This window comes from Panicum hallii, chromosome 1, assembly GCF_002211085.1.
Source record: "Panicum hallii strain FIL2 chromosome 1, PHallii_v3.1, whole genome shotgun sequence".
Lineage (NCBI taxonomy): Eukaryota > Viridiplantae > Streptophyta > Magnoliopsida > Poales > Poaceae > Panicum > Panicum hallii.
Window position 1 is genome coordinate 51,488,578 of NC_038042.1, and position 24,616 is coordinate 51,513,193.

The 24,616-nt window shown below is 52.4% G+C and overlaps 3 protein-coding genes and 1 non-coding gene across 4 annotated transcripts; 2 read left to right on the plus strand and 2 right to left on the minus strand.

The window, feature by feature from the left end:
• Positions 1–6,322: 6,322 nt before the first annotated feature.
• LOC112899860 (expansin-B11-like) lies at positions 6,323–8,051 on the minus strand. Its single transcript, XM_025968504.1, has 4 exons — positions 7,730–8,051; positions 7,525–7,637; positions 7,177–7,370; positions 6,323–7,066 (listed from the first exon to the last, which is right to left on the minus strand). Exons 1-4 carry the CDS (start codon positions 7,968–7,970, stop codon positions 6,736–6,738), a joined length of 879 nt encoding a protein of 292 aa, XP_025824289.1. The 5' UTR covers positions 7,971–8,051; the 3' UTR covers positions 6,323–6,735.
• A 5,147-nt stretch (positions 8,052–13,198) lies between these two features.
• Positions 13,199–14,908, plus strand: LOC112898374. Its single transcript, XM_025966703.1, has one exon. The coding sequence runs from the start codon at positions 13,199–13,201 to the stop codon at positions 14,906–14,908; it is 1,710 nt and encodes a 569-aa protein (XP_025822488.1).
• A 2,228-nt stretch (positions 14,909–17,136) lies between these two features.
• On the minus strand, positions 17,137–17,209 carry TRNAE-CUC. The gene has a single exon. It is a non-coding gene; the product is annotated as a tRNA-Glu (tRNA).
• A 4,625-nt stretch (positions 17,210–21,834) lies between these two features.
• Positions 21,835–22,952, plus strand: LOC112877738 (zinc finger protein ZAT1-like). The gene has a single exon (XM_025942096.1). It carries the CDS (start codon positions 21,881–21,883, stop codon positions 22,877–22,879), a length of 999 nt encoding a protein of 332 aa, XP_025797881.1. The 5' UTR covers positions 21,835–21,880; the 3' UTR covers positions 22,880–22,952.
• The last annotated feature ends 1,664 nt before the right edge of the window (positions 22,953–24,616 follow it).

The following is a 24,616-nucleotide window of genomic DNA, read 5'->3' on the forward strand; positions in this document are numbered from 1 at the left end:
AGTACAAAGGAGGCGAATTCGCAACGTACAAGAGCATGATCGAAGACTCTAAGAAACCTTTCTATCCTGGTTGTGCACTGAATTACTCAAGGCAATTTGCAATGGTGAAGCTTTTCCAGCTGAAAGCAAGCCACGGATAGAGTGATGACAGTTTCAAGGAGTTGTTAGCACTACTTAAGGACATGCTTCCACGAGGCAACACCATCCCTGAGACCGTCTATGAGACCAAACAGATTATCTGCCCGTTGGGGTTGGAGGTGGAAAAAATTCATGGTGTCAAGTTCCGTACTTTTTTATACTAAATAGAGAAAAAGGTAACAGAATAAATAAATACAGCAAAATCCCTTTAAGTTTCTCAGGGGTCATTGGCAAAGGGTACTGTACCCTGACCGACAACAGCTCCCTCATGCCTGTTGCCCGGCTACTCTGGACTCTGGTGCTTCATGCGCCTGTCTGAAGGCAGCGATGCCACGCTGGATGATGACTGAGAGTTGTCCACGGTTCAAAGTCTTGTTGTCGAACATTCTGCAACTGCGTTCCTTCCACAAATTCCATGCCATGTAGATGATTGCCTGTACTCAAGTTACCAAGCACACCGTAGCCTCTGATCTGGCCTGGAAACTTTTTCTCTCGAGGGAATAAATACTTGTAAGCTGCAATCATATCAATGAAAATTGACATGAAATCCAACTTTCTTAAGGAAATCACTCGAAAAAAATTGGGTGGTGCACACGCCCTGTTTTTCTTTGAACGTTCACCTTGCCTGTTGAATGTTTTCCTTTGAACTTGCTCATGCTACCTGAAAATTAAACCCCTGGTCTCCGTCATTGTTTAGCCACTCTTATCTACTACTGTTACTGTAACTCTTGATCTATCTGTGACACCATATTTTTATCGGATGATTGAGGCTGAAGGGTACTGTTCATTGTTGCCCATCGATGAAGATAAAATTAAAAGGAGACTAAAAGGAGACTATTTGGAGATGCGAGGAATCGAACCTCGTGCCTCTCGCTCATAGAGCTCTACCAATTGAGCTACATTCCCAATTTTTTATTTTTATTTAGCTTTCGCAATACATTATTTTATACTTTCCTACTTCCAGAATTCTAACGATGCTGCCGAGTGGACGAGTAGACATAGAATAGCCTGTTCTTGTAGCCATTATATGAGGTTGCCAGGACAAGATGCTACAAAGTTCACAAATCCTAGGGAAATTGTTCACGGAGTGTAGCTCATTTAGGAGCTACTATCGTCCACAGAATGTTAAGAGCAAAAGGTTATTATAAATAATTAGGGGTAAAATTGTACTGAATAGCATATCCTAAGCAAAAGGTTCACTTCGAAGCTTTTGTTCAGGGTCCAAGAGGTCCAGGCTTTCCGACGTCCTATGGCCGGCAACAACATCGGTCTGGTGATCGACCAAAACATTGCCCTTTAATTTCTGAACTTACGAGAGACAATATTGCCCTTTAATGACACCTGGATTAATAATGTTTGGTTCGCTTTATGGTCCGCGAGATTTTTCAAAAGACGACCGCCGCTCAACTGGAGACTACAGGTCAACCGGGCCTGCTAATCAGCGCGCGCTCGCCAGGAGCGCTGCTGGCGCACGATCTCCAACATCTGTTTTCTTTTTCTAGAAAGGCTTTTTTTCTCTGCAGCTTTCTATTTTTGAAAAATGATAACTCGTAAACACAATTTTACTCATAACTTTTTACACACCTTCTGTAAGTGAATTCTCATCATAACTTTTATTGTACACATACAACTTTTACATATAACTCTTTCGTAACAACATGAAGAATAAGTTTTTAGCACAACTTTTACGATACATACAAATTTAATGCATCTTTTTTTCAAATAACTTATAAAAGATAATTCTTTAGCACAAATTGTATGAAGATGTTATCGGGAAGATTTCTCACGCAACGTTTAATCAAACAACTTATAAGTACAATCCGCAGTATGATTTTTTTAGTATGATTTCCATATAAAGTTGTCAAGAAAACTTCAGATATAATAGAAGGTAATAAAAGGAAAATTTGGAAAAGAAAAACAGCCATGCCAAAAAATAAAAGCACTCGCTATTATGGAATGTAAAGGAATGGAAATGAAACGAGAAAATAAATGGATACCTAGGCCTTGGGTGCAAAGTGCAGGCAGCTCGTTCGCAGCTGTCTGGGCACAATTTCCCGAACCTGAATACCCGCTTCCGAAATATCCAAACCCGTATTTCCCTATTGCTATCTCGGAGGATATTGTGAAACCTGAAATTAGTTCGAAAAATTCAGGTATACAGCCCCGTACCTAAATATCATACAATATCCAAAATTCTAAAAAGGCCCAGAATGAATAGAAGTAGCAAGGCCCATCCCGCCAGTCCACAAACTTTCTAACGCTAACTTCCGTGAGGGTGCCTTTGGTTCGGCGTTGGCGAGCAGCGTTCGCGTCTAGAAAGTCGGAATCCAACCGAAGACCATAGCGTCCGCAACTTGCTTTTTCGAATGCAGCGCTGCTTTCACGTTCTACGGCCACAGCTGCCAAAGGGCTGCTTTTTCCAGCATTCCGCACAAAATTATCCGCACTGCTATTATGTGGATACCGATTGTTTTCTTTTTATTCTCTCCCCGGACTTCTTATTATGCATACAAATAGTATATTAGGATCTTAAGTATTAAATGTACAATTTTACAGCAGGTTGATCAAACAACTTTCAATTTTTTTTCACAGCTTCACAGCAGCTTTTTCTTCATCCAGACAACTCTCAGATTTTTCGCAGCTCACGTCTGGACCAAAATCACGCACCTTAGTCATCGTCATCCTCGTCCGCCCGACTCCCCAGTCCCAATCTCGGCATCTCCCCGACCGCGACTCCCCAAGATCCCGTCACGGCGTCAACCCGCAGTCCGCCACTCCACCAGGCCGCCGGCAGGCGCCCACACCACCCCGCCTCCCGCCCTCGCACACTGCCACCAAGGACCATGCGCAGCTACGCCGCAGGCCCCAGCCGCTCGTGCCACCCGCCGCTCTGCGCCCCTCCCGGCCATCGTCCTCGCCTGCTCTGCCCTCGCAGGCCGCCGCCCCTGCGCGGCTGCGCCGCATGCCCCAGCCGCCCGCACCACCGGCCGGCCCCGCGCCCCTCGCCGGCCATCCTTCTCGCCTGCACCGCCCTCGCAGGCCGCCGCGCCCGGATCACAGCCCCAGCCGCTGGCGCCGGGTGCCAACCGCAGGCCACGCGCACCTCGGCGGCCGTCGTCCAGCGCCCCGCTCCACCGCCGGCCGGCATCCAACGCCCGGCGCGGCACGGCGGCAGCGCCCCAGTTCGTCCGGCCCATGCGCACTGACCACCGGCAATATATATCCGAACCCGAATTTCCTGGTATTTCTTTTTTCGGGTGAATTTCGGGTAGCAATTCTCAGTATCCGAATTTTTAATTACCCGAATTACCCGACCTGATTTTCCCGAATTACCCGAATGCCCAGGCCTCTGCGGTGCTACACCTGCACTGCATGGCGACTGACGTCGACCCAAGGACGCTACCTGGTCGCCGTCGGGACCCCGAGATCCGCCATGTGCGACAGGAACGGGGCACGAGCTATTCGTTCCGTTCGCGTGCATGCTCTGGCGCCTGCGCCCCGGCCGTCCCTTGCTTTGTCCCCCCTCCCCTCCCCTCCGTCTCGCAAGTCGCAAGGACAAGGAGACTCGTAAAGCCGAGTCGTTCGGCTGGTGTGTGTACATGTCACACTAGCCGCGCGGCCACCCCACCAACCGAGACCGGGAGCGTGCATGCTCGCGGCGGCCGCATGCTGCATGGCCCGGCGCCGCCGTGCCAGTCGTCGTCCGTTCTCGCCGCGCATGTGACGGCCGGCAGATCCCGGCGGATGCGAGCCCCGAAAGCGACCCGCACATGCTCGCTCGCGCACCCTACCAGCTCCCATGCCCCGCCCCCGTTTGCTACTACACGAGCGGTCAAAACTCCCATGACATGTCACTTGGCAGCATCTCTCCAGTCGATCCATCTACCTACCTATCGGGAATCGAGTAGAGTAGTAGCAGCACATTCATCCTGAGCTTTCACACGTCTGAGTTTTTAATCCTCCGAACGTGCTTCGAGGCAGCGGCAAGCATGTCGGAGAGATTTGCGTCGCCTAAATAACCCGCGTTGTAGCCTGACAAAGATTGCAATCGCTGCCTCACATGCCGGTGTGATTTCCTTTCTTCTACGCAGTATCCTATCCAATCCGTAGCCACACCTGTGCCCACCCGACTGGCCCGGCTCTCCGCGAGCGTCGGCGTCGGCGTGTCCGCACGCGCACGTCGTCGACGGCGCGCGCGCGCGAGCACGGCCACACCTATTAATTTACTTGCGGCCGGGGGATGATACCGCGCCGAATCCGGCCGATGACGCGAGGATCCCGGCGCGGCGCCCGTGGGCCAGCGCCGGCGGTTGCAGCTGCGTGGGCGAGTCGAGCCGGCCGGGACCGAAAGGGGGGTCGGAGGATCCGTAACTGTAACAACAGTCGAAGCTACTGGACCTTTTGAATGCATGGGATCCCCTCGTCGGCCTTGTCCTCCGGCCCGCACCGGCCGCCCCTGCCATTGCGGTGCCCACATGTGAGGCGAGTAAATAAACCAGCGGACAGGTGGCGGCCGGGGCGGGGCTTGGGCCGCAACGGCGGGAGGTGTCACGCCGGCGCTTGGAAGCAACCGCCAACCGGAGAGCCGCTCTCCTGCTACCACCGGCGACCGGCCGGCGGTGTGTTGGGCGCCGGTAGATCTGCCGGTCTGTGCTGCGAGCTTCTGGAAATCACCTCCGAAAATCACCGCAACTGCAATCCTGCAAAGGATTCATGTGAACTGCAGATAGGGCTTTCTTTTCCGGAAGTGAGAGCGGCAGGGCGACCAACGTGCATGTGCTGATGTGCTCGTCCATGACTCGGGAGGCCGGGGCGGCTCCGGTTTTGTGTAGCATGGTATCATAGTAGTATCGTTTTGGAGGGATTGGCAGATTGGGTCCTGGTCGTGTTCGTCTCTGTGCGAAGCACATGGCGGAGCCAGATCGCGACAGTGACTCGGCAGCGTCCTTCGGTCCGCGTCAATCGCCATGCGGGTGCAGCGTCTTTCGTATCACCGACGACGACGACTCGCCGTTCGTTTACAGAAGGTTGCCACGGTACAAATAGCAGCAGCAGCGTGAAGCACGTTTGGGTGTTTGCCATGGCAAATTTTGGTAGCCAACCAATCAGGCTCTATATGCAGCGGTCCGGTAAATTAAAACTGCATATGCGACATGCTTGCTTTGGGTTACATTTGCAAGAATCTGTAACGGGCAGGAAGAACAAGGCACCCCTTTTTTTACTTGACGGTGAAGAGAAAGAGAGGGAACAAAGGAGTACTTCATGGAAATGCTTGCTCGGTAAATTTGGGGAACCGCTTTCCTTTTTCCAGCACATGGAATCGGAATTCAGGATTAAACAAATATACTTAGATTTTTTTAATTTTCATGCTCGTGTGGTGCGTATATTTTTTTAAAAAAGAATCAATATCTAGTTCCCCAAAAGAAATCTAATCCCACAGATATCCTAATATGCCCGCACGTGGATAGCTCTTTCTTGCTCGTCAGTCTCACTCCTATGCCAGACTGATTGAGCGAAATATAATCAGTTCATAAAGGCGACAACGGAAGCTCCTGTATGCAGAGCCGAAGCTCTAGCATTTAACAATTCCTTTAGAAAGCAGTTCCTATAATGATTGAGTAGGATACGTCTTTGTAATATTCAGGCCGCTGCACTTTTGTCTGTTTTCTTTGAGAAAAATGCATGTGCCATCGTCGGCAGGGAGGCACCATGATGACAACTATGACAGGAGTGACGAGAGGGAAAACTATTCAGTGTATTGAAAGTGAAGATTGCAACTAAAGGATGGAAGCATGGCTTACAAATTGTAGGTAGCAATACCTACTGTGGAAAATGGTGCTTCATAATTTTCTTTTTTTAAAAAAAATAAGTCCAGGAAAAACAGAGTGCAGAAAACTACAGAACCTTGCGTGTTCCTTGGTGATTTCCTTTGGGAATGTGTCGTTATGTGGTGCACTCTGCTGCACCTGGTGCGTCAGATTGCCGAAGGATTGGAGGACATGGTTGCTCCTAAATTTTACAGTTTCTAGTTCAAGTTCAGCATTGTCTGGGGAACTCCAAGTAGCACTTAAACACTCTTCGGAGTTCAGAGGTCCTTCAGAAACTGATGTCTCCCAAGTGAAGTTATTATCCAGTTTTTACGATGCAGGTTTCCGTGGTCAGCAGAGTATAACCGTGATGGAAATGAGATAGCAGTAATTCATTACCCTGAAATGATTGCGTGGTACAAAAAACACACACAACTTGATACAACGGCCGGCTTGCAACCTTTTTAGTCGCAGCTCAAGCTTCTTTCAGCAGCACAGCAAAAGGAACTACAATCTATAGAGAACTCGACACGACGGCTTCACACTGGCACACATCACTAGGGGACTGCAGAGACCGTGGAGGGAGTGGAGAACACGGCTCTCTAACCTCCTCCTCCTCCTCTTCTGACACCGCCTCTCGCAGGCACCCCGGACACAGATTTCACACGAAACAAACTCGAGACTCGTTCTTAACCACCACACCCTGCGAGCAATTCTTGGCAGCGCTTAATAATCCGGCCAAGCGTAGCGGGGGTGAAAAACTGAAAAGTAAACCGGCGATGCAGTTCACTCAGGAGTAGTTCACCAGGGAGCGGTACGTGGCTCCGGCCGTCCAGCCGGCGGGGATGACGTTGTTGGCGACGAGGACCTTGCCGGAGTCGGAGGTGAGCCGGAGCGAGAAGGGCGCCCTCAGCGCCTTGCCGGTGTTGGAGTTGTAGCGCCACAGCGCGCCCCAGTTCTGCACCATCGGGGTCCAGGTGCCGCACCCGGCCTCCATCAGGTCGACGGCGCTGAGGTCGCCGTCGCCGTCCTCGAACTCGACCAGCACCTCGAAGTAGAACGGGTTGGAGCCCTGGTCCACCCGGAAGGCGATGTTCACGCCGCTGTACTTGCAAGGCACCCTGCGACGACGGGCAACGAAAATTAACACCGAGATCAATTAAGGCATATCTGTGCAAATGCTTGCGCGTATATGTAATTCGGAATTTTGTAGTAGGTAGCGGTGGCATACCTCTTGTACTGGATCTTCAGGATACCGGCTGCGCGAAGCCTGTCGGCCATGCCGGGCTTCGCCATGGCGCCCATGGAGGTGCCGCTCATGTCGAAGTGGGCGGCCTCGGCGAGGCAGACCCCGGCGGGGCACTCGTCGGTGATGACCACGGTCGCCGGCTGCCCGGAGCACGCCGGGTTGCTGTCGCATTTAACCTGCATTACGCGCGGCACATGAACGCATTCAGTTACCACCAGCGCCGACCACTTTTCAGTTTTCACCATTAATGGAGACACACTGCCACACACAGGAGCTAGGCCGTGCGGTGTGACCACACGAACTCTGAGGCAATCCGTTGCGCTGACTGACCTCGTAGCAGGCGCCGCATCCCTTGCCGCCCTTGAACAGCGACGGGCCCCCGGCGGCGATCATCGACGAGAAGGGCCGCTGCCCGACGGCGGTCTGGTAGCCGCATGCGCCGCCTGCATATGTGTTCCGTGTCAACCCGCGGTGCAAAGCAGAGTAACTGCCTAAACCGACAGACAGAGCAATAAAAGCAACCGCCGCCACTAACCGTCACTGCCGTCGCCGTTGGGGGCGCCGTAGTACGTCGCGCCGGCGGACAGCCAGCCGCCGGAGCCGTAAGCGTCGGAGGCCGAGGGGGTGGCGGTGTAGTTGCCGCGGCCCCCGGTAGCCGGCCTGTGGCTCGGCCTGTGCTTGCTGGGCTTGGCGAGCTTGCGGGAGCAAGCAATGGGGCTCACCAGAAGCGCGAGCACGACCAGTGCGCCGAACAGCAAGGTGTAAGACTTCGCCATTGCTGCTGCTGCTTGGTTTCCTTCTCCTCCTAAGCTAGCACCGGTAGCTCGAGGGAAGCTGTGAGGCTGAGCTTAGCTCGAGTGTTTGCTTGGTGAGTTGCGGGAGTGTCCACCAGAGGGGTATTTATAGGCGCTTTGTTGGGGATGCAGACGTACGTGGCAAGAAAATTTGGGGATCCTGCCGGCCGAATTAGTGGGGGGAACGTGACCAGTTGGTGTTCGCGGGAAAAAGGCTAAACACAGCACTAATTTTCTGCAGCGCTGGCCTACAAACTATGCTACAGTACGAGCTATTTTCAGGCAAAAATGGATTATGAAGTAGAACTAGCAACTGTGCTTTATTTGAAAGAAAGAAGTACGAGTGCTGAGCTAATTTCAGGAATACACATGCTGAGAAATTTAATCTGGGACATGTACTTGTGAGTGCACACCGTTTGTGGTAGTACCAAAAGTGAGTGGGAGTGGCATTAGCTCTGTTGCAAGTAGCAGACTTGTACTCTCAAGTCTCAAGTCCCAAAGAAGTTCCTAGTAAAATTTGAGTGACATAGAGCAAAGCCCAAGAGATGGTAGAACTGGTATTTGGGAATTGAAATAGTATATTTGCAACTTTTTTTTTATCAGAAGACCGGAACTTCTAGCCCTAGCCTAGGTGCAGAAAAGCTTTGATTTGGTGACGATTTGCATAATAGAAATAGAAATGCTCCTAGTCAACAGATACCCCGATTAATCCTGCCACGCTGGCATGTTTCACAAACGGAGCCGTGTAATTATTACCCGCTCTCTAAACATAGAATTTATACAGTAGGTCGAGTGTTCAATCAAGATAAAAGCAACGAACTACCAAGCACAGCGCAACGCGATTTGAGGGCGTGGAGTCTGACAAGGATCGATGGTCTCATAATTGTTGCTAATTGAGCACAAGGTTGAAGAAGGCCGGCGACCCTCGGATGATGGAGGCGATCGCGTCCTCTCCAACGCCCGGGATTTCGATAAACAGACGAGGTAGCTGCCACCAGGCAGTTGGGATATCAAGGATTGTTTACGAATTTTCCGAGCCACGTTGATCCGATCCGCTCCTTTCTCAAACGCACGAGTTGGCTAGGTCACCATTCTCTCAGGAGCGAGCCTTCAATCATTCAGTTCTAAGCTCTAACGCTGTCCCGGCTCTCGATCATACAGAGGATCGAGACCACAGCCTGCCTGTCAAGCACGAGCGGTCGATGCGTCGGCTGAAGGCCTGAAGCCTGAAGCGCGCCGACCATCCTCTGCGCCAGCGAAGGAGAATGTTCGTGGCCTGCAGCCTCTGCAACTTTTGCTCTCTGCAGTTTTCAAAAAAGAAAAAAACTTTTGCTCTCTGCTGCACATCGCTGAATGCTCACGTTTCACATTTTTTTCTTTGAAAGCTGCTGGTGACGGCCGAATAGTTTTGGTCCGGCGCCATGTGAGCGGTCGGTCGATGCGATGCGCTTTACAAATCACGCAGAGCTTTTGCGGTGTTCAGGGCGGAATGCAGGCCCGTTTTGCAGTGGAGCCGCGGGTTCAGAAAGTTAAGGGAAGTAGTGTACTAGTGTGTGTCTCGAGCCCTGAGCTGCACGTCGGAATTCCGCTTTTGATCTGTGGTCGGTAGCGCCCAGCAGCAGGCAGCAGCTCTCGCGATGCTATGTCTATGTAATACAAAATATAAGCCAATGCTCTTTGATTCGATTTTTTCAGTGCTTAGCTTTTGAATTCCTGGTGGTTGAAGTGACCCCGCAGCCACATGCAGGCGAAGTCTATGCCTTTGGATCAGATTCGATGGCTGAAGGCTGAAGCTGAATTGGGAGTGCAGCCGTTGGTATTGGTATGTGCTTTGGCCAAGTGCGCTGTTTGAGACCTGGTGAATTTGGAGTCCATGGGCTAGCTTTTCTTGGTGTGCAAGGTTCGAATTATACTTACCCTGAACCTGACTGAAGTAACAGTAACCCTTTGCTTTATCAGCATGCATGCAGTTCAACATGGGGGCATTTGGTTAGAAAGGAGGACCAGTGGTTAAAAAGAAGGAAGGACATGCAGTTCAGCTTGCCTTTGTTTATCTGCCACTGCCACTAGTACTAGAAGATGGAACATGAGACCTTTGTGCAGGCAGCAAGCTCGGGTGTGCGCTCAAAAGTGGTGGCGGCCAGTATAGACCAGAACACCGAATCGGAAGTTAGTTGGCCGTTGGGGTGGGGCCCACGTGTAGGCTCGAGTCGCGGGGGAGGCGAATCCCGCGCCTCGTTGGGGACCTCACCTCGGCTGGTGCTCGACCCAAGACACGTGGATGTAGCCATGTAGGGTAAGCCGCACATGGAATGCTTTCCTTCTCTTTGACCCCGTGTACTGCATGCTAGCACGGTGTAGTAGGCAGCCTAATCTCATAATCTGTCTCTAGTTCCCCATGAATCTTGGCTGATCCGTTCGAGTTTTCAGCTAACTGAACTGATGCTTAATCCACCCATGAATCTTGCATGACCACAAATTTTTAGACGGACGGCAAAAGTTAAACTTCAATGTGTAACAGGCTAGTTTTGCATGGGCTTACTGACGTTGCTTCGTGGATGGTGCGGATCGGCACCGTGGACTGTCTCGCGCGGCCGCCGACGAAGCACCTCCGCATGCTCCGGCGTCAGGCGGTTTCAGTTCAGGGTCGCCCCTGACACCGGCGCCGTGAATTGAGGAATTTTCGGGGCACCCCGCCGATACCGGCACCGGCGCCGGGAGACGTGAAGCCTGTAGTCCCCCTATCCCCATCGATTTTCTGCCGTTCGTCCGTGCGCGGCAGCTGAAATCCGTACTCAGCAGCATATTGCTTCAAAAAAAAACACACACACACAAATCACAGTCGCAGCGCCGTCTTGCGTTGGAGACAGAAATCTTGGCCGTTGATAGAAACCTCGCTCTAGTCGTAGTGCAATTGAACCGCTTCTAGCGAAATCTAGACGGTCCCAACGAGCCACAGGCCCACAGCTCAACAAACTGAAATCGAATCCGTCCATTTTCTTCTAAAAAAAATATCGGTGCCTCCTAAATAACGGAAAGCATACGACGTCCGTCCAACGTGGGATTTGGGCCTCCGTTTGCCTCGCAACTTTTTTTTTGAGAAACCGTTTGCCTCGCAACTAACCGAACCGTGCTGCGCACAGGCCCGTGCCGTGGGCCGTGGGCCGTCGAATGGCAGGTGGACTCGGATGGCATTAGGCCCTGTTTTGATATTGTAGTACTGAAAAACCATGGTACTTCCGTATAAAAAAATATATTATAGTTTTAAAGGTCAAAGACATGCAAAAAGAGTACGGTTTTGCAGCAAAAAGAGGTTCTGAGTAGAATTTCTAAGGTCAAAGACACCCTGTTTTGATCTCTTAAGGATTATGTAAATCAGCTAAAAAAGATCCAGTAGCCCTTTTTCTAAGGTCTCGAACTGCTCCTTCAAAAAAAAAAAAGGTCTCAAACTGCAGTTTGAGCTGAACGAGAGTGCGATCGTGTGTTCAGAAGCTACGGCTGGGGTCTGGGGATGGGGCTGGGCGTGAGCGGTCACCGTGTATATGGTGGATACGCAGAGGTGCATCTGCCTCCATCTGCTCGGGAGAGTTCGAGCCGAAAGGAGGCGCGCGCACAGGCAGAGCAAAACTCATTGGAAAATTCGCTGGGCGAGGATGAGCTTAACTACTGCTGATGCTGATACAGGCTCCATTTTCGTTAGAGAACATGCCACAATACATGGCCACCGCACGACGCGCCGCAGATGGACAAATTCCAGGAGCTTCACAGGTGTCCAGGAACTGCAGCGTCAAAACAAATCTTGCACATAAGGAATCAATTCCAGGGCATAATGGAATCAATTCCTTATCATATTTTCTTGATAACAACAAAAAAAAGGTTTCTAACCTAAAAATGATTTGCTTGTTTGTGGTTGGGTAGCCTTTGGCTACTTTCTATGTGATAATTGAAGATTTATTACTTCTCTCGGAAGAGGATGAAGCCAGAATATTTTTCCATAATTCAAGAAAAAGAAGATTGCGTAAGCTGTGGGACGGCGATTAGACAATTTTTGTAAAATCATCCATCCATCAATTGGTATTAAAAAGTATTTTTTATAAAATCTACCAAAAATCATGTTACTATACCTAATCATGTACTGCCCGACCAGACAACCCAACCCAACCTGCCTGAAAAAATTCCCACACCGCCCCGACCCAACCAATACGTGGGCTGGGCTCGGGTCTAAATTTAAGACCCGTCATTAAAATTAGGCTAGGTACATGTCAAATTTTTTTACCCTAAATCCGACCGCACTTATAAATTGTACATGAATATTCGAGTTTTACCCAACCCAACTTGTGCCTGGTGGTACATGTGGTCAGGTTGGGCTCACGCGAATAAAATCCGACCCGTGGTAAGGTCGGGTTGAAGAAAAAATACTGGATTTTTTAACCCGACCAGAACCGATAAATGATCGGGTCAACATGTCACAAGTTGCTTAAAGAGCTAACAAAAATATGATCTAACATGTGACATGGATAGTATGCAAAATGTTTTGCCCATTTGTCAGCTGATGTAGAACCATTTTTGTAAATTTTTAGAAATCAGCTACTAGCTTTGTAAAATTGGAAAATAAAACAATTGAAAATAATAAAAAGAAGAAAACACTTCACGCAGCTAATGGTCAATAAAGAAACGCGCATCCACCCACACAATAACCGGTCCTTGTAGGTCAAAGCATGCCAAGGATATTCTGTACTACAACTTTGTCCCATTTTGTTGTGTTCTCCTCGATCCCGAATGCTAGATCGGGGAAAAATTCTACACACAGAGTACTAACCTGCCAGGCTGTGCCGTTAGTACCAACCGTAGGCCTGCCATATCCAGATTACACATGTTGATGTTGCCCACAAGAGTAGTAGTCCGCACAACGGCCAGGGCCACCGCAACTCTCGGACCTGGTTGATCCATGGGGCCGCGCTTGTGACGCGCAGCTCCTAGTTGATGTCAACACTTGAAGGTCTCCCGGCCCGTTCGTCCAGGGACGACAGGACCAAACCGGACACAATTGGAGCCGCTCACCGGGCGCTATCTTTAGCACTGGCGCGCTGTCCTAGGTATATAAGTGCTGCAGCGCCCGCTCCTCCTCTTCTTCAGTTTAATGCATCCCCTCAGCTCATCAACTGCATGCATCATGGCGATGTCCAGAAGCAAGTCGTGATCGATCGATCATGGCGGTGGTTATGGAGAACCAGCAGCCGCTGGCGCGGATGCCGCTGGTCCCGGCGCCGCCCCCGCCGCCGCCAGTGCTGCCGCAAGCGTACAAGCACCGCTGCAGGGTGTGCAAGAAGGGGTTCATGTGCGGGCGCGCGCTGGGCGGCCACATGCGGGCGCACGGCGTCGCCGCCGACGGGCTCAGCGCCGACGACGCGCTCGACGACGACGCAGCGGGCCCGTGTGGCGGCGGCGACTCTCCGGAGGCGGGGAGCGCGTCGGCGGCGGCGGCGACGGCGAAACGCATGTACGCGCTCCGCACCAACCCGGGCCGGCTCAAGAACTGCCGGGTGTGCGAGAACTGCGGCAAGGAGTTCACGTCGTGGAAGTCGCTGCTCGATCACGGCAGGTGCAACTACGACGAGGAGGAGGGCGACTTGGACGGCGACGCCGCCGACGATGGCGAGGAGGGGGAGGACCTGGCGCTGGCAGCGGGGTGGTCGAAAGGGAAACGCACGCGCCGCGCCAAGGTCATGGTCGTCGGGAACGGTTCGATAACCACCGAGGAGCAGCTGCCGGCCCCGTCGAGCGAAGAGGAGGACCTCGCCAACTTCCTCGTCATGCTATCGTCGTCGGCTTCGAGCGCTGCGCGGCCCCATGTCGTCGTTGAGGTCGATCAGGAGCCGTGCGCGAGAAAGAACGAGCAGAGGAATCAGCTCCTCGTGCCGCAGCCCATCGCCATGGTAGCCCCTGCAGTGCCACACTTGAAGTTGCTGGCGCCACCACAGGTACTACCACACCATGTCTCCACCGTGCCTCGCGGCATGTTCGAGTGCAAAGCGTGCAAGAAGGTCTTCACCTCCCATCAGGCTCTCGGCGGGCACCGCGCCTCCCACAAGAAAGTCAAGGGGTGCTTCGCCGCAAAGCTAGAGAGCAACCGCACCGATCCCCCACAACCCGTCGTCGCCTCCGCCAATGACAAGGTCGTCGGCGATGCCATCCCAGCCACCGTCGGTACCGAACAGAATACTACCGGTGTCGATGGCAGCGTGGAAGGCAATTCGGTCAATGCTGAGACCGGCGTAGTTGTCATGGCCACCGCACCTCCTGAAATGGCCGGCGACGAGGTGCCGGCGACGTCCGGCGCTGCACCGTTCAAGAAGAAGGGCAAGGTGCACGAGTGCTCAATCTGCCATCGCGTGTTCATGTCGGGGCAAGCCCTCGGCGGCCACAAGCGGTGCCACTGGCTCACGACCGGCGCCACCGACCCGACCGGCGCGGTCGCCAAGCTCCAGCCCTTCGTCACCCAGGACCACGTCATGCACGCCATGTGCCAGCAGCTTACCCTGGGGCGCCCGATGTTCGACGCGTCCGACCCGTTCCTCGACCTCAACGTGCCAACGAACCCGGCGGAGGAGCCGGCCGCCACGAGGCAAGCGGCAAAGCTGAACGACAGCGTGCTGAGCCTCAACGCGCCGGCGTCGCTGTACATGCACTCGTGGGCGGGGCACAGCAACGCGAGCAACATGAACAACACGGCGACGAGCGGCCACGACGACGCGGCTGAAGCCGCGGCCACGGAGGACGAGGCGGACAGCACGAGTGCCAAACGAGCCAAGATCAGCGACCTCAAGGACATGAACATGGCTGGGGAGACCTCGCCGTGGCTGCAGGTCGGGATTGGCCTTCCGTCCGAGATCAACGAGGAGAAGGCTACGCAGGCGTGAGGTCATATTAATCATTTTTTCGATTCGTTGAGTATACATATCGAAAGCACTTATTAACCTATACTAGTCGCGTATATGAATATATATATGAGCAACATGTATGTATATGATAATTAGTAGTTAAGGGATTAATTAACCTGACATCCAACCTTCGGGGGACGTATTGCTAGGGGCCTGTAAATAGGCTTGAAAGCTTGTTTCCAGAAGGTTTCCTTAATGTACGATTCTTTGAAGAGCATTGGAATCATTAATGGTTTGATTTCCTCGGATTCTCTGTTTTGCTATTAGCTAATTGGTTTTAATCTTGATTTATATCCAGTAGCTCTAAGTAAAAATGTATGTAAGTTGATTTCCTCTATTGTTTTCAGTTTTTATTCCTTAATCTATGTATTGTACGATGAAGCAAATATAAAAGAAGCTAAGCAAACAAATTGCTTTTTTCGGTGGTCATAAATTTCTGGTGGTACTCAAAGAACAAAGAAAAAGAATTGTAAGCATTTGCGTACGTGTATATAAGCATTTGCGCCTACACTGTGTTTCGAAAAAAAAAGAATATTGCATAAAAAATTTAGAAGCTAAATAATTTTATGCACCTAAGTAACACGTTTTGTATTGTTCTTTCTAAAAAAAAGTAGTGGTACATGGCAATGCTATATGCAAAAAAAAAAATGCTCCCTCTTTTCGTAAATATAAGGAGTTTTGGGTCTGTTCTAAGTCAAATTATTTTAATTCGGATTAAATTTATAGAAAAGAGTATCAACATCTACCATATCAAATAAATAAGTTGTAAACATACTTCATAATGGATGTAAACGATGATGCTCAAACTTTAGGCAGTTATATTTATGGATAGAGTGAGTATTTATGGATACATGCCAGCTTAGACAATGACAATCGGTTCATCTCTTACCCTAGTTCCAACATGTTGTTGATTAAACATGCAAAATCATGTCCTCACAGATGAGTCAACAACCGGTCCGCCTCCCGCCGGACGCTCCTGCCCTTCTAAATCTTCTCATGGTGCATCGTCTTCCCAAAATAATTTTCTCAACCTATTATGCCTCCTTTCCTAACGTCCACTCTTTATTTTTAATGATGGAACAAAATATACCATTGTATCTAAATCCTTTCACTGATACTTTCCGCAACCATATAGTTCGATAGAAAAACTCTAAAAAGAACAGTTTGCCCACATGATGGATATGGAGACTAAAGTAGCACAAATTCGATTGTTAAGCCTTCGACCATGCTTGGCGAAAATTTCCATGATAATTGCTTTCAGAATGCCACAATACTACTGAAGAATGTGTAGTGTGTCCACTCTCTGCTGAGCGGGAGAAGAGGTCATTGCCATAGAAAAGGGAGCAGGATGTGACAGCAGCAGATAGCAGGCACTGGTATATGATCAATGAGTAGTTTGCACGGGATTGGCCTTGGTGTAAAACGAGGATGGCGTGAGATCATGCTGTTTTGCCGTGCCCAATTGATTAGTACTAGGTGACTACACCGTGATGCAATAAACGTGCTTCGCACAAGAGAGAACAAATCATGCATACATATGTGTTCTAAAAGATTTTATCTATCTACTATACTCCACTATACATACATATATATTGTACCTAGTGCCGGACTCAGCAGGGTTCGAATGGAGCCCGGGCGAACCAGAAGACAATTGTTTCTTCTTATCTCCAATTGAACTGACGTAACTGTAGATTCGACGGCTAGCCTCTTACAATTGTTGCACCGGAGCCCGGGCCGGTGCCCAGGGTCACATGAAAAAATGCAACCATGTTTTGTAAAATACTACAAGGCGTATCTACCTCTGCCTATGAAAATGCTGCTCCGTCCTGTGAAAGTTTTCCACGGACACTTGTACACGTTATGATTGTGAAGATGCTGATCCTGTAAAATTTTCCCACCAACATTTGTGTACATGTTTTCTGATCGGATAACACGATGTTTGTTCATCCTGCAATGATAGGCATTGGCAATTGGCATCCTCAGCTCAGCTAGCACAGAGAGTAGGGGGCAGGTGCCCAGGTGCCTCCTGCTGTGCTAGGGCGGGAAACGCCACTCCGTTTGCAGGAAAAATAAAGAAAGGCCGTCGACGCACGTGCAGGACATGCTCACGAAGTAAAACGAAAAAAAGAATTCCGTTGCCGGAAAAATAAAGAAAGGCCGTCGACGCACGTGCAGGACATGCTCACGAAGTGAAACGAAAAAAAGAATTCCGTTGCCGGGACTCGAACCCGGGTCTCTCGGGTGAGAGCCGAGTATCCTAACCAGCTAGACTACAACGGAAGTTGCAATGCCCACAGGTAAGCCTCTTTTTATTGGCGAATCACCAAAAAGTACAACGGGTCAGCGAGGTTCGCTTAAACTTCCTGCTGTCCAGCAATCAGCACACGATTTTCCGTAGCAATTTGCAGCTGCACGGCAGACATGTTTCGACACGAGAGCATCGGTTGCTGCCTTACTGGAGAAGCGAGCTTGGAGAGGAGAGCACGCAGGGGACGGTTGCAAGTTTGCAACTTTGCGAGCGCCTCCACCGCGATCGGGTGCCGTCTGACTAGGACGCCGCGGATCCAAAGCACGCGGCACTCATCATACTCGCACATCCACACTCGCATCTTTTACCGATCCATTTGTGCATGCATGCACACACACTCCTATTCCTCATCCATCCATCAGTTGCTAATGCCAAGGAGGCCATTACTTCCCCCTTTGACTACTCCCGGCCCGTAGTAAAGGCCCTCGATCGGTCAGGAAGGCGACGTGAGCAAAAGTAGTCGGAATATTTTCTGAATTCTGAACGAAGATAGGCTGGTGCTAGCACTAGCAGAGTTCAGTCCGGTCTTCAGTCGCCTGGCACTGAATCCCGAGTAGATGTAGGCGTTGGTGGTGGCTTGTTTAGCCTGGAGTCTTCCTCCTCTGCTTTGACCATTGAACCGTAACGCACGCACATTCCGTGCGTCACGGTAGCCAGCACAGCATCTCGGTGCCACTAATGAGTACGCAATGACCACAAGTATGTGCCGCAGAAGCTTGTGTGATAAGGGACCAAACACCTCTAGGGGTTCCAGTAATCCAACTTATATATAAAGAAAGTACTTGTGGCCTTGTTTATGGGCCTTCGCTGTCACTGCCTAGCTATGACTAGGAGTGAATCTTTAGCTGCTTGTTAGCATGGGAGACGCTGTAGATGACCATGCTGAAAAATATCAGAACAACTGCTCTTCACTGCACCTTAACAGCGATTAATTACCTTCCAAAATGCAGAGAACCAGCCAAATCTAGGTGCTAGCGGGTTTCGCTCAGCAGGCTGGATTGGCTCGAGCGAGTCCGCCGTCCAGCCGGCAGCCGCGCAGCAGTCCGGTCCACGCGCGCGACGTCAGCTCGGCTGGAACGGAAGACGGCGGGCGCGCGCGCAGCGCAGGCACGGCCCCCGGCGGCCGGCACCAGCTAGTGGCGTGGCGCCGCGCGCGTCAGCAGCCAGCGTCCCGTTTGGATCGTTGCGCACTGAACGGCAGTTACCACCCCTGCCTGCACGGCCGACGACGGAGCAGGGGGAGCACCGCCACCGGCCCCGTCTGTACTGTACCCGGCCTGCCTCGCTTCACCGGACGGACCCAGGAGCCGTGGCGATTGCCGGTGTACCACCGCCATCCTGTCATTCTGCGAAACGAAGTACGAGCACGGCCAGTATGGCAGTTGTAGGGCTGCGCTGGTACTCGCTGGACGGCGCAAAAAGGGCACCGCAATTAGCAGCAGTACCCTGCAGCTAGGAACAGATCACCAGGAATTGAAGGAGCAAAAGGGCTGAAGACAAAGAGGGGGCGAAGAAAAGGGGCGACCGGAGAAGGAAACGAAATTCTCCTCTTGGGCCTTGTTTAGATGCTCTCAAACTTCCAACTTTTTACACTCTCTCTCCATCACATCAATTTTAGGACACATGCATAGAGCAGTAAATGTATGTAAAAAAATAACTATCTGCACAGTTTAATTGTACATCACGAGACGAATCTTTTAAATCTAGTTAGTCCATGATTAGATAAAATTTGTCAAATACAAACGAAAATGCTACAGTAACACTGTTGCAAGTTGCTTGCAATCTAAACAGGACCTTGGTTTTCTTTCGCGCACCAGCACAGTGAAACGTAACCCTTGGATTGGACCAAAAGGGCTGGAACGTACTCCTAGCTCGCTAAAGCGAAGCCAATGGAGCCAAGCTGAAGCTTGACTTTTTTAAGCAAGGAGAGACAAAATGGAGCTCCGGGTACCCGTACCACCATCCACACCATACTAGATAGTGTGCTGCGCGCGGCAGCCGATCGAATTTAATCCCCGGCCGCCGGCCGCGCCCCTCCCTACGAGTCCCTACGCAGCATGCACCAAGCATCTCCGGCCGGCCTGCAGCCACCGGCCAGCAGGGCGACTCGAACGAGCGGCTCGCCGGCGCAGCGGTGGCAGCAGCCCGCCTACGCCTACACCTGGTGGTGCCGTGCCGTGGTGGTGGCCTGGTGGTAGCCGGTTCGTACCTGGTGGGGGTAATCATGTGGATTTGGCCGCTCATCGGCGCGGTGATCGGTCACATGCTCGTACGTGACCCACGACCAGCGGGGGGAAAAATGTGCCTCGGCGGAAAAGGGCTTCAGATCGAGCGCACCAAAAGCGTTGCCACCGTACGCCCCAGATACGCCGCTTTCTAGCGTGAAAAAACGCCCTGCATCGTTGCTGCTGGCCCGGCTAAGCTACCATCCCTGCACTGCATGCGATCGTTGCAGACCCTTGGAGGCGAAAGAATTGGTAGCACCTGCTTCCCTCGCAAAAGAGTAATCCCGAGGAGATCTAATCGCCACGTCCCGTACTAGTAGCAGTAGTTCAATTGCGAAATGAGGGTGCATGAGCACCAAGCTAGACGACAAGTACTACACAAAAATGGCTGCTGAAACGAACTGGCATTTTCTTTAGTCTTTACCCGAGTATGCCCCCACCTTGATCATTCACCATGCTTTGATCTGGTCCTCCCTGCGACCACCCTGCGCTCCATTCCTGGCCCTGCATGCATCTCATTCTCCATACTCTGAACTTAAGGCCGTTTAGGGGGTGCCTCGGTAGCCGCTCATTCTGGTCTCCAGGCGGATTAGCAGTAGGTTTTTGGTCTGTTTTTTTTTAAAAAAATAAAGGCTTGGCAACTATGTACTAATGGTGGGGAAAAAAGAGAGATGGTTACTTGTCGGTGAATTTATTTACACAATCAATTTGCTAGAGATAAGGAGGACAAGAAGATTCGCGAGGCATTGTTGACCTAAGATAGCTTGTCGTATGTTCGATGCATGAATGCATGATGATAGTTTTCTGCCTCCTTTTTATTTTATTTTACTCTATTTTAGATTGGATCAAATTGACTTGGACTCCATAGGAAGTGTGTGCCGAGGTTCAAACTCGAGTAGCTAGCACCACCCTGGTGTTTTAACCAATTAAGCTATGCTCGGTTCTTTTTTTTTAATGTTTTCAAGGGTAAGTGGCTATTATCCAGTAAAGATAAACTTATTGGACCAATTCCGCGTAACCATGTTTACGCCTTTGATCATAAGAAGATGGCGTGTGTTCGACTGCTCCCATGTGCGGTTGGGCACCAGTTCAGTTGTGTTTGCAGTTCGAAACTCGTTCGTGGTGCCCATCGATTGTACATCACACGTACGTTGGTCATCCTTGACGAAACGGTGTGTCTGCTGACTGCTGATCCTCTGCGTGGCTTATCAGTGAGGGCCTGAGGGGTGCATTGGGCGTTCGCGTCAGACAGCAGTCAGCAGGATTGGTCACAGCCCGGACAATGGCTATTCGCCGAAGTTCCACGTACGCCCAAGTGTGTGCGCGCCTGCGGGGTTTTGCTGCTTTGGATGCGCAGGCATGCTTGGGTGCGGCCGGCACCAGAGGGTTGGTTCCAGACTGGACACTGTTTTTCCACTGAATTTTGGCGCGTTCTTCGCGTTTCAATGGGCTCGGTTACTACTCGGTAGACTTGCAAGGGGTGTGCATGGGGTGCAAGGAGCCCGGGGTGCATGGGCACGTTGGTATCGTGCGTGGCGTGCACGTTCGGTGTGCGTTTTCTGGCTTGTACTAAAAGGATCAGCTTGTAGTACAGTCACATGGAAAAAAGATAATATCAAATTTTCTTTTGTTATAAGATGTTTTGGAGTTCGAACACCGGAACTTTTTTTATTGGATTTCACTTGTAGTATTACTTAAAGCTACCTGAATTGGTTATATAAAATTTTGTATCAGTGGATTTTGGACAAAGGCATAATGTCACATGAACAATGGTAAAAATTTATATCAGTGGATTTTAGACGAAGGCATAAATATCACACGAACAATGAAAGTAATCTCCCTTCGATAGTGTGAGAAGTGAGTAGCATACCTAAAAGAATATAGCTTAATTTGAATATTTTACGTCCTAAAGATCTAATTCGAAAAAGGGGAGAGAACTCACCATTTGGCATCCATTTAACATGAAATCAACCGGCGCAAGCAAAACCGCAAATGGCATTGATTATTGTTTGGTAGAGGATCAAAACTTATTTGGTCTGGCATCTTTGGCGCAAATACAAGGCATTAGTTGTGAATTTTGATGATCCCATATCAACCGGAGCAGATGGCCCCTAAAAAACAGGAAGCTATTTAAGCAGTCAAGGCTGCTAAATATCTCTGCTTCGATTTACATGAGCCGAGCACCAACAAAGCTCCCACTCACCGCGATTGAAGGTGTCAACCATGGAAAAGAAAAATAAATCTGCAGAAAGGAAAGGAAAAATCTGAAAAGAAAAAAAAATAAATACTAGGAGAGAAGCTGTCTGTTCCGCTATATTCTAACTTCCCCGCAGCTCTCTCGCTGGCTCACGCTCTCTCTCCTCACCATTTTTGCTCCTGCCGAGAGCTCCACGCGAGCTCTCCCCAAGCTCCGTCGCCATGGCGAAAAACACATGCAAGCTCTGCTCCCGCCGCTTCGCCAGCCCCCGTGCCCTTGCCGGACATATGCGCTCGCACTCCATCGCTGCATCCCAGGCGGCGGCGGCGGCGGCGGCCGTGAAGCAGCAGATCTCCTCGGCGTCCTCCGCGGCGACCTCCATCGCCGCCGCCGACGAGGACTCCGGCTTCAAGATGCCTGCTTCCACCTACGGGCTCCGGGAGAACCCAAAGCGCAGCCTTCGCGTCGCCGATGCCGCCTTCTCGGATCGCGAGAGCGAGGCCGAGTCCACCCCGCCGCACGCCAAGCGCGTGAACGCCGCCGCCGCCGCCTGGGGCGAGGCGGAGCCGGTGAGCTCGCTCTCGGAGGTCGCCACCCCGGAGGAGGACGTGGCGCTGTCCCTGATGATGCTCTCCCGCGACTCCTGGCCGTCGGCCGCGGTCGACGAGGACGACTACTACGACTACGGGAGCGACGAGGGCTACGCGCCCCCTGCTCCCCTCCCGCCGGCGCCGGCCCGTGCCCGGGCCCCGGCGGAGAAGCGGACGCAGTTCCCGTGCGTCGCGTGCAAGAAGGTGTTCCGCTCCTACCAGGCGCTGGGCGGGCACCGCGCCAGCAACGTGCGCGGCGGCCGGGGCGGGTGCTGCGCGCCCCCCGTGGCTCCCCCTCCTCTCCCGCAGCCCCAGCCGCCGGCGTCGCCATTCCCGGAGAACCACGACGGGGACGAGGACATGGACGCGAGGCAGCAGCCGCGCGAGTGCCCCCACTGCTACCGCGTGTTCGCCTCGGGGCAGGCGCTGGGCGGCCACAAGCGGTCCCATGTGTGCGGCGCCGCGGCCGCGGTGGCCGCGCAGGCCTCCACCGCCACCGCCACTGCAGCCGCCTCCGCCCCTCCGTCCCCGATCAACAGCCCCGGCATGATCGATCTGAACGTGGCGCCGCCGTCCGAGGAGGTGGAGCTCTCTGCCGTGTCAGATCCCCGCTTCAATCCGGGCGCTTGAAGCAGCCAGCAATCAGGCAGCAGGCGGATTAGCGCCGTCATTCTGGATAACTCCAATGCCGGAGGCGATTCGAGGTGAGCATCATCAGGGAGATAAATCCATGGAAACTAAAAAGTCACAAAAAAAATGGGAAAAAACAGAGGTGGAGAAAAAAGAAGCATCTTCTGTTGGTTATAATGGTAGCTTTGCTTCTACCCCTTTTTCTGTTTCATTGATTTGTACCTATTCACAATGCTCTGTCGTTGCTGTTAATTTCGTTTTCCGTTCGAGGCGACTGGGATTATGAAATATATATATATATATATATATAGACTATTAGTATAAGCATCTAGCAGCAAAGCTCGCTCTGGTTCTTGGCATGTTGATCCATATCTAGCAATGGGGAAAGCCATAGCTTTCTGTTTGCATCCTCCGTGTGCTACATGCTCTGCCGAATATCCCAGGCACTCGCATTGAACGCTAGCTCCACCAGGAGCAAAAGCTTCATGGACTCGAGCAATGCGGTTACGCAGAGGAGAGGAGCAAGCAGCTCGCTTTTCCACTGGTGCAGTGCACAGCGTTGATTCCTGAAAGCCACACCGGCAATGGCTCGTACCACTGCCGCTGCACTGCAACTTTGTTTTGTTCTGCTGCCTGGCCCGCTGCCTTTCCTCTCCTTTTTGCCTTCTGGCTCGGCCGCAGCGCCCCTGCCACGCCACCTGCACGCGCCGTTCCTTCCACTGCCGGCATGAGCAGCGCCTCGTGCCCTGCCCCCCCTGCCTGCTTGGCTCCTTCCGTCGCAGCGGTGCCCGTTCCGCCCCGGCCGTCGCCACCCCCCCTCCCTCTCGCTGCCAGTGGGCCCGCCTCACGGTCGCCTCCTCGCCTAGCATCACGGCCGCATTGATTTCGTACGTAGACCAGACACGGATACGGTGCCCCGGTATAATAATACCACGAGCAGTATTCGCGTACGGCGACGCGACCATGATGATCCGCTGAGATATCAGCAGCCTGCAGCCAGCCCAGCCATCCTTCGCCGTGAAACGGCTCGCGGTTTTGTAGGACTCGCCCTCCACATTTGGAGGCCGGGCGGTTGGAGCCCCGCCCCACCGGCGGCGGCCACGTGGCGCGCCCCCATCCGTTCCGTCCAGCCAGCGCGGGGGGCGGGATTGGATTTGGCAGGCCGGGGACGGTCATTATCCTGCGGGATTATTCCTTAACAGTTAACACGGGGGGATTAGCGCCAGGTTCGCTTGCGTTCCTGACGCCCGCGGGTGGGCCCGCGCCTGCCTTCCTGCCTGCCGTATCTGGGGGGATTCTGGGGAAGCTGGAAGGGGGCGCGCCGCCCGAGGCGGATCGCGCGCGCGGAGCGGTTGGTGCACGCGCGGCTGGGCGCGTCCGTGGGGGGGCGATGGGCGGATGACGCGCGGGCCCGGGTCGCACCGGGTGGGCGCTGCCGAACTGGGCGGCGAGGGAGAGCGACCACCGGCCCCAGGGCCCCAGTGCGGGGTTCGGCGAGGAGGGGGACGTGGTGGGGGCGTGGGGCCGGAAAAAAGCGTGAGGGGTGTGGGGGCGCGCGTGACGTGGCGGCACGGTCATGGCCGTCAGATCGTGATTGGACGGGGCCGGCGATGGCGACCCCAGTCCCTGGGCTTTTGGGCCGTGTCCCTGTCAGCCTGTCGAGTCGGGAGTCGCCTGGTCGCCGTCCGTCCAGTCGCCGGTCGTGTGGACACGGACAGCGCTCTCCCCACACCGGCG

What these genes read in the sequence shown, in the direction of transcription:
- LOC112899860 (XM_025968504.1), bottom strand. Translation starts at nt 7,970, where the DNA reads ATGGCGAAGTCTTACACCTTGCTGTTCGGCGCACTGGTCGTGCTCGCG. An exon ending in GATGCGGCGCCTGCTACGAG is followed by an intron (nt 7,371 to 7,524) that starts GTCAGTCAGCGC and finishes CGCGTAATGCAG; the next exon opens with GTTAAATGCGACAGCAACCC. An exon ending in CTGAAGATCCAGTACAAGAG is followed by an intron (nt 7,067 to 7,176) that starts GTATGCCACCGC and finishes CCGTCGTCGCAG; the next exon opens with GGTGCCTTGCAAGTACAGCG.
- LOC112898374 (XM_025966703.1), top strand. Translation starts at nt 13,199, where the DNA reads ATGGCGGTGGTTATGGAGAACCAGCAGCCGCTGGCGCGGATGCCGCTG.
- LOC112877738 (XM_025942096.1), top strand. Translation starts at nt 21,881, where the DNA reads ATGGCGAAAAACACATGCAAGCTCTGCTCCCGCCGCTTCGCCAGCCCC.